The sequence below is a fragment of the Camelus ferus genome, chromosome 3 (genome assembly GCF_009834535.1).
Source record: "Camelus ferus isolate YT-003-E chromosome 3, BCGSAC_Cfer_1.0, whole genome shotgun sequence".
In the NCBI taxonomy this organism is placed as follows: domain Eukaryota; kingdom Metazoa; phylum Chordata; class Mammalia; order Artiodactyla; family Camelidae; genus Camelus; species Camelus ferus.
In genome coordinates, this window is record NC_045698.1 from 92,198,703 (window position 1) to 92,211,643 (window position 12,941).

The following is a 12,941-nucleotide window of genomic DNA, read 5'->3' on the forward strand; positions in this document are numbered from 1 at the left end:
AAGGACAATAAAGGACTAATGATCCTCTTTAGCTTTACTCTATATAATAATATATTATATATATATTATATATAATATAAAACTTTCCTACATGGACCAGAGAAATATTACAGCCAATGATGTGGCAAGTTTTCCCACTTACTTGATGAGCTCCACCGTCTCTGAATACATAAGGAATGGGGATTTGGATTCCTGAGCATTTTTTTCTAATGCATTCCCACATTCAATGAAAGATACCACAGCATCAAGATAGTATACAGCTTTCTCAAACCTATCAGACTGAAGAAAGGAGAATAAAGGTAATGAAAGCAGCACTGATGTCCTATGGGAGCAAACATCAAATGAAGATTAAAATTAATTTGATTAAATATATATATGTGAGGAGAATATCTACATACCAATGCATCTGCATTGTGCTTTAGCTTTTTTGCTTCTTGTAAATAATGGTCTGCTGAATAATTTCTGCAAAGTAAATTTTTATTGTAAAAAAAAAAGGTAAATATTTTTGTAAGATAATACTAGTTCATTTTTAGTCTCTAATATCACTCAGTTTTCATGTCCTCAAGTGAAGAAAATGAGCTATTACTAAACATTCAAACCATTTTTTTCCTAACATTTACATTGGGTTAAGAGAATAAATTATTTTGGCCAACTCGGCAAATTTTCTACTTCGGAAAACAGAACTCAAACACTCTGGTGTTAAGTGCTAACTTACCCAAGTTGTTCGAAAGATTTAGAGTAAATGAAATGTGGGTAGGAAAAATAATCTCTTATCAAAATGGAGGAAAAAGGCCAACATTGCTCTTACTTATTTAAGAAAGCCTCTATTTTAAATAGTAAGGCCAGCAGCAGTAAGATTCTATGGAAGGTACATTACTCACATTCCCCATGAGAATCATGGAGCTAAGTTAAAGGAGCAATACTTGGAGTACTGGGTACCTTTCAAATTAAAACCTGAATAGATCACTGACAGAAATTAAAATGAGTTTCCTGTATACTGACTGGAATGATTTCTTGAATGCATAAAAATTCATATTTATCTCACCTGTCATCAAAGGCAAGCTTCGTTCTCCGAGGCTTAGAACCATCAGGAGTTGGTGTAGATGGAGGACAGTTAGAAGAGCTATTTGGAGCCTTTTCCTAACCAAAAAAACACATAGCTATGTTGAGAACTGTGAGATTAAAATTAAACTAAAACTATTTCTTGAGCCACTGGTTAAAAAGGAAACAAAATTTCACTGCCTTTGGTAATTAATTTCCTTGTTATAAAATTTTAAAATTTCAGAAGGTAAACGTCTTTTTCGCGGAATAAACCCGTTTTATATAACCAAAAATGTTCTTTATAATATTTGGGGTCTACTATGTGCCAGGATGGACCTAGCACTTGTTAAAACATAACAAAGACACAAACTAAATATCAATATAACAATACTACTTAAGACAAAGTTTACTGGTAATTAGTGCTCAATGAAAACAGCAATAATAATATCAAACAGTTACTATGTGCTTACTGCTTACCAGGCATGAAGTTAAGTAGGTACTTAGTATAATCATTAATTCTTCAATAACCCTATGAAATATGTAATGCTATTAGGACAGAATAAAAAGCAGTCTCAAGAAGGTTGAGTAACTTGCCCAAGTTCAAACAGCTTTTAAGTAATACTCCTGGAGTTTGGGCTTTAAATTCACATCTGACAGCTTTCAAAAGCCACTTTCTTAAACTTTATTCTGCCTCCTATCAACATAGATTATGCAAGGGCTATGAACCTGTCTTCTCAACTGCTTCCCCATCCAGCTCTATGTATAATAAAATGAATACACATTTTTCTCATAATAAAACACTGTGAATAAGCAGAATTTACCTTACGAATGCACGAATCTCAGCATTAGAAAACCCAGTAACATATAATTTTAATATTTCTGCTTAAAATCTATTTAAAAGAAATCATGCAGCATTTGTTTCTTTTCCTGTATAAGAGCTCTGCAGTTTCACCCATTACAACTTCCTTCAAGAATGAAAAGTCCTGAGATTTGAGAAAATACTAAGCTCTTTATGGTAAAGGTTACATGTTTATGAAATGGATTCCTGAATATTGCTGCAATGTAACATTACTTGGACAGCTTTCCCTCTATGTTTTATAAACAGATCTACAAGTTCCTAAGTTTAGATTTACTGAAGGAAAACTGAAGCTTCTGAAAATAAAGAAAAATTACTATGTGTGGTGACAGATGTTAAACAGACTTACTGTGGTGATCACTTTGCAATATACACATACATGCAATCATTATGTTGTATTCCTAAAACCAATATAATGTTATATATCAAGTAGATCTCAATACAAAACAAAACAAAATAAACCTTGCAAAACTTATTTCAGTAGCCAACAGGACAAACTGACAAAATATGTCAGCATACAGAAGGTTTGAAAACATGACTAATCTAACTGAATTATATAGATCCCTGCCCCCAATTTATGCAGAAAACATATTCTTTTCAAATACAGAACATTACAAAAATACACCGTATACTATACTCTTTCATAAAGCAACTTAACAAATTTCAAAAGATTGCTACATGTAGACTACTTTCCAACCCCAAAGCAATTAAAGTGGAAGTACTAACCGAAAGACAACTAGAAAATCTCTACGTTCGGAAATCAAGTAACATACTTTTAAATAACTCTTGGGACAAAGGTGAAATCACAATGAAATTAAAAAACACTTAAGCTGAGTTATAAAAATATTATATACTAAATCTCAGGGATGTAGTTAAAGCAACATTTAGAGGAAAATATGTAGTCTAACCGCTTCTATCAGAGAAAGAAAAAAGGCTTAAAATTAATTAAAAAAAATTGAAGCTAATAAACAGAATAGCAAAACAGAAAGAATAAGAAAGGAAAGTATAAAAAGTACAAATTAATGAAAGAGAAAACAAAAATAAACTAAAGAGAAACAAGAAAAAGGCTGTTTTTTGAAAAGACAACTTCAAGTGATAAACCTCTGATGAGATTGATCAAGGCAAAAAGATGGCACAGAGAACTAATATTAAGAATAAAAGGAACGTATAGCAATGCTATAGATATTAAAAACATGAATGAACAAAATTTGACAACATATTTCAAAACTTTGATAATTAGCAAAAATCTAAAAAAACAAAAAAAAATTATATGTAATTTTGGTTTTTCATTTCTAATTTTTCTTCAGTTGATATAAGAAATAGCATATTTTCTAACTAAATTACAGATTTCTCTTTAATAAACTCATATATAACTGCCTAAATTGGAAACTGCCAAGACTAACATTAACAACTTTAACAGCTGTTAAGTCCGTAAGATCTTAAAACCAAAGTGGTCTGGACCAATATATTTTATATTCTGTTGATAACAACAAAAGACCCAATAACTACACTTGATCCAAATACTTCCTGATTATCCAGTAAGTTAAACACTGGATAAAACATAAAACAAGTAAGATACAAATCCCAGCTTTCTAGAACCTAACAAACCAATTAAGAAGAGACACAAACAATGAGTTTTACCTATGGGATAACGGAAGCCAAATGAGCAGGTGAGCTGAATGAGTGCATTTAAAAAAAGAGAGCGATAAAAGGTTTAAAGAAATAAGCATACAGGCCTCAAATCCTACAGTTAAAGGATAGAAAATGGAGAAAGATCCAGAACAGGTTCCTCAAGGACATTAGGATTAACTCTTAAAACTACCACAGAAGGGGGTCCAGTTAGAGAAAAGGCCTTCTGAATATTTCAATTTGAGATGCTATTCACAATTAAAATTACTTCAATTTAAAAAATTTAATGTTTAAATGTTTAAAAAATTTAACCACATTTAGTAAGCACAACTAACTGCCTTTAACAGCCAATTTTTTCAATTTTTTTTTCCAAATACAGGTACTGGGGATTGAACCCAGGACCTCATGTATGCTAAGCCTGCACTCTACCACTGAGTAATAGCCACCCGCCATTTTTTTCAACTCCTAAACCTTTGCTTATTTAAGTCACAAATAATAATTCAGTGAATTGTATTCTTAAAATTTTAGGTTTTTCTTAATTTGTCAGAGAGTTTGCTCCTGATTAGAACAGTTTAGAAAGCAATGCAAATAACCTGGTAAACAAATTCAGTGTAAAATCCTAAAGTACAGCCTTCAAAAAGCTTCTCTGATCCAATTCCCCACCCACAAACATTAAGAATATTCCCCTACAAATCATGCTCAGGAGTTAACTCCAGTGCTAGTTGAGCTAAAGAATAAAGAACTTTTTTCTTCTTATGAAGCCCAATTGTTGCTCTATCACTTAATACAACTTGCTTATAAAATCTAATTCTAAAAAATCCAAAGTCAATTTAAAACCACAGACAAGAACCCAATCAGAGCAACTGGAGTTATTTATAAATTCAATCATAATCAATTGTTTTTCCATAACCAATTTTTCCAACTATGGGTTTCTATCTTAATTAATATGCATGTGGCCAGGTGACTACTGCTTTCACGGTCTCAGATCACTATGTAAGTTCATCTTCAAGATCACGACATTTTGAGAGTAAAGATGCACAGGTTTGTAAAATTCATGAGATGTTTATACAGAATTTTCAAAGCACAGTGTCTCTTTGGAGAAGTCATATGGCAAGATTAATTTTCAAAAGGTTCAGGTTCCCAATGCCTACCTTGACCTCCTTAGAGCTACTGGAAGTCTTCCCTTCAGTCCTCTTCTGCTTTGATGTGGATGAGCTGTTTTTGCTGCTGCCACTATTCTCCTTGTTGCTGTTATTACTGGACTTTAAGGAAGAAGACTGACTAATAGTCCTCTTTCGGGAGCCATGCTCTGTTTTTGTATCTTTTGAAGGAACAGGCCCAGCAGGAGAAGGCAACAAATCTTTTTCTTTTGCAGCACTCTGCTTAGATGACCTGCCAAACGAAACAAATGCCCTCATTTCTCTACACAGTCATACAGGAGTGATGGATCTTTTCCATTTCTTTTTGTCTGCCTTTAAGACAAATTTATTTTTCCCTGTTTGATTACTAGAACACATGATTTCTATAAAACAAAATAAAACTGTAAATTTCATGAGAGCAGACAACTTGTCTGTTTATTCCCCACCATGGTTATATACCCAGGTCCTAAATCTTGGCCTGCCACACCAGTATTCAGTAAGTATTGGTTGAGTAAATGAATAAAAAGATGAATAGTGAATGAAGATATTAATGCTCACAAGTCTCTTGCAAGTTATACATAAGCTTGTTGTCAAGCCTAGAAGTTATAAAGCTTTGATTCTTATCCTATACTCACCTCCTATTCCACTAAAAATACGAGGAGGAACAAGTGACTGGATCATAAATGCTTTCCAACCCAATTGATTAAAACCAAAAGCTCCTAGGGGGGTGGAGGGTGGGAAGGGATAGACTGGGATTTCAAAATTGTAGAATAGACTACACTGTATAGCACAGGGAAATATACACAAAATGTTATGATAACTCACAGAGAAAAAAATGTGACAATGAGTGTGTATATGTCCATGAATAACTGAAAAATTGTGCTGAACGCTGGAATTTGACACAACATTGTAAAATGATTATAAATCAATAAAAAATGTTAAAAAACAAAAAACAAAAAACAAAAGCTCCTACTATTTGGCATACGTTTGTATGCAGATGTACATGACACATATTTACTAAAAGAAACACTCTAAGAGCATGTTAGAAAGTACCCAACAGCAAATGACATACATAGATTAACACACATGTAACATGTTTTGGGGACGTACTCTTTGTTGCTGGATGGCTTATGGCCTGCTGAATTCTTGTCCTCTGTTTTGGGTTTCTTGCTCTCATTTGCTCGGTTATCATCTTCATTCTGGATGAAAAATAGAAAAAAGCAGCTACTATGTTTGATTTTTATTCATCTAATGTCAGTTTCCAGCACTAGTCACCATTAAACACTTTACCTCTGATAAACTTCAGAAAGAAAATAAATGTGAAGCGAAAGAATTCATTTAAACAATGTTTAAGAAATCAGGTTTTGAGTCTAAGAAGGAATCTCCTACTTTAGGTAAAAACAGCTAGAATGTGGAAACAGTCTTTTAGATGGCCTCTTTATAGCCTAATGATTTGGTTGGGGGTGGGGAGGTGAGATTATATAATTAAGATATAATTCACACACCATAAAACTTACTCTTTAAAAGGGTACAATTTAATGACTTTTTAGCATATTCACAGAGTTGTACAATCATCACCAAAATCAATTTTAGAATATTTTCATTATCTCAAAACAAACCACCTTGTCTCCATTAGCAGTCACTCCTCATTCCTTCCACCTCCAGACCTGGCAATCACTAATTTATACATTCAGTCTTTATAGCTTTGCCTATTCTAGACATTTCATTAAAATGCAATCATACAGTATTGTTTGGCCTTTGTATGTGGTTCCCTTCACTTAGCGTTTTTAAGAATCATCTATGCTGTAACATTTAGCAGTACCTTATTCCTTTTTACAGTTAAATCTATTCCATTACATGAAAACACCATATTCCATTTACCTATTTATCAGTTGGGTTTTCTCTACTTTTCAAGTACAGGTTTTTGTGTGGACATGTTTTCACTGTTCTTGGGTATATACAGAGGGGTGACTCATAAGGTAATACTGTATTTTACCTTTTTGAGGAACTGCTAAACTATGTTCCAAAGCAGCTATATCATTTCACATCCTCACCAGCACTACAGTCCTCCACATCTTAACCAACATTTGTTACTGTCCATCTTTTTGATTATACTCAACCTAATGATTTTTTGAAAAACTTCTTTGCTGAAACAAAAAGCTGTATGGGACCATCTGTAATCGCCAATATTACTCTGCTCAGTGAATCTAAATTTTCCTATTGCTTTAAATATCAGGGCACACAGACTGCAAGCATTCTGCCATAACAAAAGAATTTGATCCAGTGCACAAATGATTAAAGATAGACATGTGAAAACATGAGAAAAAGGAATCTACATCCTTCATTATCCTTGTCTGGGTCTCTTCCCAATACTGCCTCCTTCATTTTCAGGAACTGCCCTACCCCAGACACTTAATTTAGCCAAAGCCACAAATTTCAAAGATCATCAAGTTTCCTGGTGTTATACATCTTATAAAATCAAAACTTGACTTGTGAGTACTGATAGAAAACTTGGGAGGAATATTTGCCAATGAGGCTTGGGGGAGGGGAGGAGGAGATACAGGGCACTACTTCTTTTAGAGGAAGGGGATTTTTTATTATAAGTTATATATATTATAAAACTTTAAACAAGAGTGAAAAAGACTTTCACTTTTTATATTCTAAATATCTGAAAATCCTATAAAGAATATGTAACACTTATTAAGCACAAAAGGATCATTTTTTTATTCCATAAGAAATCCTTTAGTTTTTTAAAGAGCAGATCCTGTCATATACAAGCTCTTATTGTAATTCTATGAATTAAATCCCGAAACCAAATCCAGCAATCTGAGGCTGTGAGCTATAGGGGCCAGTAGCCTGAAAACAGCTTACTAGTTGAATAAATCATCTCTTTACTACAATAATGGAAACTTATTAGCTATAGCACTGAAAGTAGTAAGCTTTCTTCAGTTTTCTAGAAATTCAAATTTTTAAAAAATCCCCAACTTAAAAAAAAAATTCTTTTCTTTTTTAATTTTCTTTGGGGGGGTAATTTATTTTATTTGCTCATTTATTTATTTTTAGAGGAGGTACTGGGGATTGAACCCAGCACCTTGTACATGCTAAGCACATACTCTACCACTTGAGCTAAACTCTCCCCTGCCAAAATCCCCAAGTTTTGAAGATGAAAAAAAAAAAGTATTATTCTAGTTTCTGCAAACAGACATCATCATCAGCATATAGTACTGTGGTTTCAAGAAAAACAGAGGAAAAAACCTCCAGCTCACTTTAAGAAAAATGCTGTATTCTTCTTATTTTCCTACATGAGATTCTCAAGGTCAACTGGGACTGGGGTTTTGTTCTGAGTCCACCTGGTACAGTCATTCTGGTTATCTATTCTGTTCACCTGCTCACGTTTTCAGTCTTTTACAATCATATTCATACATCTATATCAGGGGAAATTAGACTATTCTCCAATACAGATTATTAAAATTTACTTTCCTATAAAGATTTCTCACTTGAGCTGAAAGATCAAGCTTTTTTCCCCAAAGAATCTGTCTACATATGTAAGTTTTTCAGCTCTTTTCATTATATGTCTATTAACCTCCAATCACAAGGCATCTGTGATTTTTCACATTTACTTGGTCTAAAAAAAGATGACTTTAAAATATATACCAACCTTTGCCTCTAAATCCAAATTATCTTGAAAGTATTTAGGCACAAGAGCTGGTTATGTGCCAGCAGATGTTTTTAGTTCTGAACTTGCAGTTATGGGTGTTTGAAAAGTGAAAAAACTACAGCATAGCTAGGTACAGTGGATTGGTGGAAGCTCTTAATGACAAGTTAAAATTGGTGAGTCAATTTATAAGCTGGAATTAGTAACTTTAAAAGTGTGACTTGGTCTAGGTATAAGAGAGAAGAAAGTGTTAGGAACAGTGATGACATTTAAAACCAAAATTTTAAGAAAGCTGTCAAGGCGTTTGCAGTCTCTGCTTCACTCTCATCTCTATACTGACCAGCACACACTGAACAGAAGCGCCTGCTCATTTCTTACTAGATTAGAAACTATAATTCTTTACAAAAGGACACAGGCAGAGGAATAATGGTCAAGAGACACTCGTGTCTGCAGACTCATCTGGGCCTTAGGCTCACCTTCTATTTTCCCTCATAGTTATGACTCAACTAGTTTGTTCTGGCTTACTGAGATTTCCACTGCATTGTAGATGCTGACGTTTCAAAACAAAACAACAAAAAAACCCTTTACAAACCTTATGTTTCCTCTTGCCTTTGTTGGAAACTTTTTCTGAGGCTTGTTTCTGAGCCTCTCTTGTGTGCTTTTCTGGCACATTTTTCTTTTCTCCCTTGGGTGTCTCTGTTTCTTTGTAAGGCTTTCCTGGTATTCTAGTCAAGAGATTCAGGTCAATCTTCACAATAAGTGGATACCTGTCATCAGGCTCACTGAGGGGTGAGAGAAGTTCCTTCTCTTCCATAGGAGAGAACATTCGTTGCCGAAAAAAGCTATCTTCTTCCTCCACTGAGGAGGGTTTAACCGGAGTCCTATTACTCTCAGGGTACTTAGGAGTTTGTGAGGAAGGAGGAAGGCTCTCGCTTTCATCCGAATCTGAGGATGAGGTATCTGTTTCTATGATTTCCCTTGATTTCTGGGAAGATTTGCTTGTTGACTTATATTTCTTTTTCTCTGCTGAAGGTCGAGGGGAAGATTTGGACTCCTTTTTTATATTAGGTTTCCTTGAGCCTTTGGTGGCTGCTTTGTGTCTGCTGGAGGGCATGCTGGTAGCCATGTCTACCGGGGTTTCACTTTCTATCTTCAGGCCTCCGCGGGGCTCTTCAGCAGCTGCCTTCTCAGCCTTTTTGGGTTGTTTTTTGCCTACAGTTCTCCTCTGTGCTGTGCTGTCACTCTGCGCAGGAGACTTCTGCCTCCCGCGTCCACTTTCTGATCCCTTTTGGACGGTTTTGGACTCTCGTCCAGGAGTAGCGGAACTTGTTTCTTTAGAACCGCCTGCATCAGTGTAGTTGTTCCCTGTGCCCTGTTCTCGGCCTTCCTTTTTATATCCTTGAGATGATGGGATGTTACTGTCCACAGAAGAAGCTGGTGACACTTTATGTGGGTTCACTTTATTCAGCCAATTATCAAGTTGCCATTTGTTTGTGGGTGGCGGTTCAGGCTGAAAAAACAGAGAAATAAGTATGCTTTTTCAATACTGAAACTTTCTCCCTCCTTTATAATCTCAAGGAAAACAAAAAACACAATGCCTAATGCCACAAAGGCATTTGGTTTTCCACAGTTCTGACTGAACCAAAGAAAGGGCTAAAAGTATTGACTAACAGCTCTAATCATTTGAATAAAAAGACAAACAATGTTATATATGGTCTTTAAAAAATTAAATATTCCTGCTAGGAATTCAGCTTCAAAGGCAAAAATTACATATGACCATATAGTATATTTAATTCCAGAAAGTAAACAAATGATGTAGGTACCAAAAGAGATTTTTAACCACATTTTATCAACCTCCAGTAAAATTATACTACTTAAGGCTTTTTAAATTCACCATAACCAGAAAACATGAATTACCACTTTGAAACACAAAAATAAAGCCCGAAGTAAAGAAATCCAACTTTTTAGTGACCTGAAATATGACCTCAAATAGTTCCTAATCTAGACCAAACATGCTTGTCACATAACATGGAAACTGAAGTAACTAGGTTTCCTCCCAGACATATAGTTCCATTTCTTTTTGTCAGAATATGTAATCTTCTTTTCTTCATTTTTTATATTTGAAGCAAGTGTTAACTGGCCATCACCGGGGTGTGTGAGGGCCTGTGGAAGGCAACCCCTGCCTCTCTCTCACCTCAGGAGATGCACTCTGGGATGGCTCATTTGCCTCACTGTCACTGGAACTACTTTCACTCTCTGAGTCAGATCCAGAGCTGCTTTCAGATCCACTGTGGCTGCTAGAATCATCCCTGGAGTTATCTGCTCCTTCACTATTATGGTGTGAAGGTTCAGAGTTACTAAAAGAGATAAAACATATAAATGACCAAATATTTTATTTTTTAAAGTGGCAACATGAGAGCATCCAAATCTGACAACCAACTTTATTTAAAATGTTTACTATTTGTTAAGCTCTTATAATTCTATTAATGCAGAACTTCATTATAAATGAAATAAATCCTTCCTTAAAATGTTTCTGATATGTTGCTCATTCACCAGCACTTACCTTTTAAAAACAGGTTTATTGAGGTATAAATTATATACAAAAAAATCACCCATTTTAATTGTACAATTCAATGATTTTTAGTTAATTTACAGAGTTGTATAACTACCATCACAATCAATAACATTTACTTCATAAGGTTAGCTACTGTGTCACTACAGTCTTATCAGGTTGACCTCACCACTCTAAATAAAACAAGAAATAAAAGCATGCCTACCTTCCTGGTGTACTCCTTGGCATTGTCTTATCACAATCCTAAAATTAAAACATGAGAGGAAATCTGTGAATGAATAATAACATTTTATCTGCTTAATGTGAACAATATCTGAAATCTTAACAGAAAAAGTGGCTTCTCTAATGTATGCATCAATGGTCACCTAATATTTATGAAATACTGTTTTTAACCTAAAGAATAACTAACTGCCAGGGTAAGATTAAAAGCTTTGTTAATAATTCTTCTTGTTAACAATCTCATGCTTTATGAGTACATTCTGAAAGGTAAGTATTAAGGAAAAGCCAATTTTTTTTAAATATGAAAAAAAATGGAGGTTTAAAGACAAAGCAGAGAACTACAACATTTCAGTATCAGAAAGCAGGAAGAAGTTTATTTTAAATAACTGGATCATAAATGTATTATTCAATTATAATTCTTTAAAAATATAATAAACAAGTACTATATGAAACTGACAAAATCATATAGTAGTAGACACACCTGTTCCCCATCACTGTCTTCACTGCTGCTTAGTTTTAAGTCATCTTTTAACATACTGGAGGGAAAAGGCAGAAAGGATTATTATTTTTGGAACATTTTACCATGGCATACCATGGTATTAAATACCTACCAATAATTCTAGAAATAATCACTGTAGGAGCCAATGACTTAAATGAAAAATAGAGAAGTAAGTCTTAGTCTGTCTTGTGTGGTTCATATCAAGAGTAAAAACTGAGGGAGGACTTTAACATTTTTAGAAGCTTCACCTTTTTCATAAATAAAATATTTATTCATCTTTCTTTTCTAATTAAACAAAAGCCACCTCCTACAAACTCTTATACTCACTTCTGTTACCTCTAATTTTTCTCTAATTGCATATACACACACTCATTCATTATTAAAACAAATTATACTACAGCCCACTAGATAAATACAACTCCTAAAAAGAAGGGGGATAAAATGAAAGTACCAACAAGAGATACGTACACTTGGGTAACTGAAAACTAGAACACAAAATCAAAGTTCTAGGTCATAAATGCCTTGCTATGAAAACCGAGGGCCCTCTATAGAAGAAATAATTTAGGGTAAGAACCTTGGCTATACAACAGAAATAACCATGTACAAATTAAAAATAAACTTCGGGTTCCAAATCTTCCTTGATTAAAATTCAAATCACTTTTAAAAAACACAAATACTGTAAGTTGATGGATTCCTGGAATTGGTTTTTGAAAGTAAAATTACAGATTTAATTTTTCTTTAAGGCCGTAAGATCAAAACCAAAATTAAAAATTGAGCAATAAACCAAAAACATTACTTGCCTTTTTACAGGAAAGGAAAATGTAATACAAAGCTTAGGGAGAACTACAACTAGAAAAATGCTTAATTTCTCATTACCACTAGTTCCATTATCTTTCTTCTTAAAATGTCATGACAGTCTCCAATCAATGGGGAGGAAATCTTCTTTCACTCCAGTAACTACTTATACTTCCCCTGAAAGCCTAACCTAAGTTTCTAAATCTGACTCCAAATTCAGAGCATTGCATTAAAAGATCATCTTGAAACAAAATAACCGGTTGATTACAGAATTATGAAAAGTGTTTTAAGGCTGACCAATTATGTGAGACAGATGAGAAGAATTTTCTTTTGGACAAGGGCTTAGTGCATCTGTATGACTGATTTCCAGTAAAGAAGTGTACTTACTCCGAATTCTCTCAGCCCTTATGATTTAATAATGGCAACTCAATGAACCTGTTTACACATGTGAATATGTCAAAGCTTGAACCAGACTGCTCAAGGTCCTGCACGCTTTTATCCCCTCAGCAACCAAAGTGATATGCACATATATGGTA

The 12,941-nt window shown here is 34.2% G+C and overlaps 1 protein-coding gene across 5 annotated transcripts in view; it reads right to left on the bottom strand.

Moving 5' to 3' along the window:
* The window catches only part of AFF4 (AF4/FMR2 family member 4), a 75,417-nt gene that overhangs the window by 14,095 nt on the left and 48,381 nt on the right, over positions 1-12,941 (bottom strand). For all 5 annotated transcript variants that reach the window (XM_032476725.1, XM_032476723.1, XM_032476724.1 and 2 more), the window contains 9 exons: positions 11,593-11,647; positions 11,098-11,135; positions 10,515-10,677; positions 8,913-9,830; positions 5,776-5,864; positions 4,678-4,918; positions 1,046-1,140; positions 399-462; positions 143-279 (listed from right to left, as the gene is read on the bottom strand). In XM_032476725.1, the coding sequence (XP_032332616.1) occupies positions 143-279; positions 399-462; positions 1,046-1,140; positions 4,678-4,918; positions 5,776-5,864; positions 8,913-9,830; positions 10,515-10,677; positions 11,098-11,135; positions 11,593-11,647 (1,800 nt within the window). The remainder of the gene's footprint in view (positions 1-142; positions 280-398; positions 463-1,045; positions 1,141-4,677; positions 4,919-5,775; positions 5,865-8,912; positions 9,831-10,514; positions 10,678-11,097; positions 11,136-11,592; positions 11,648-12,941) is intronic.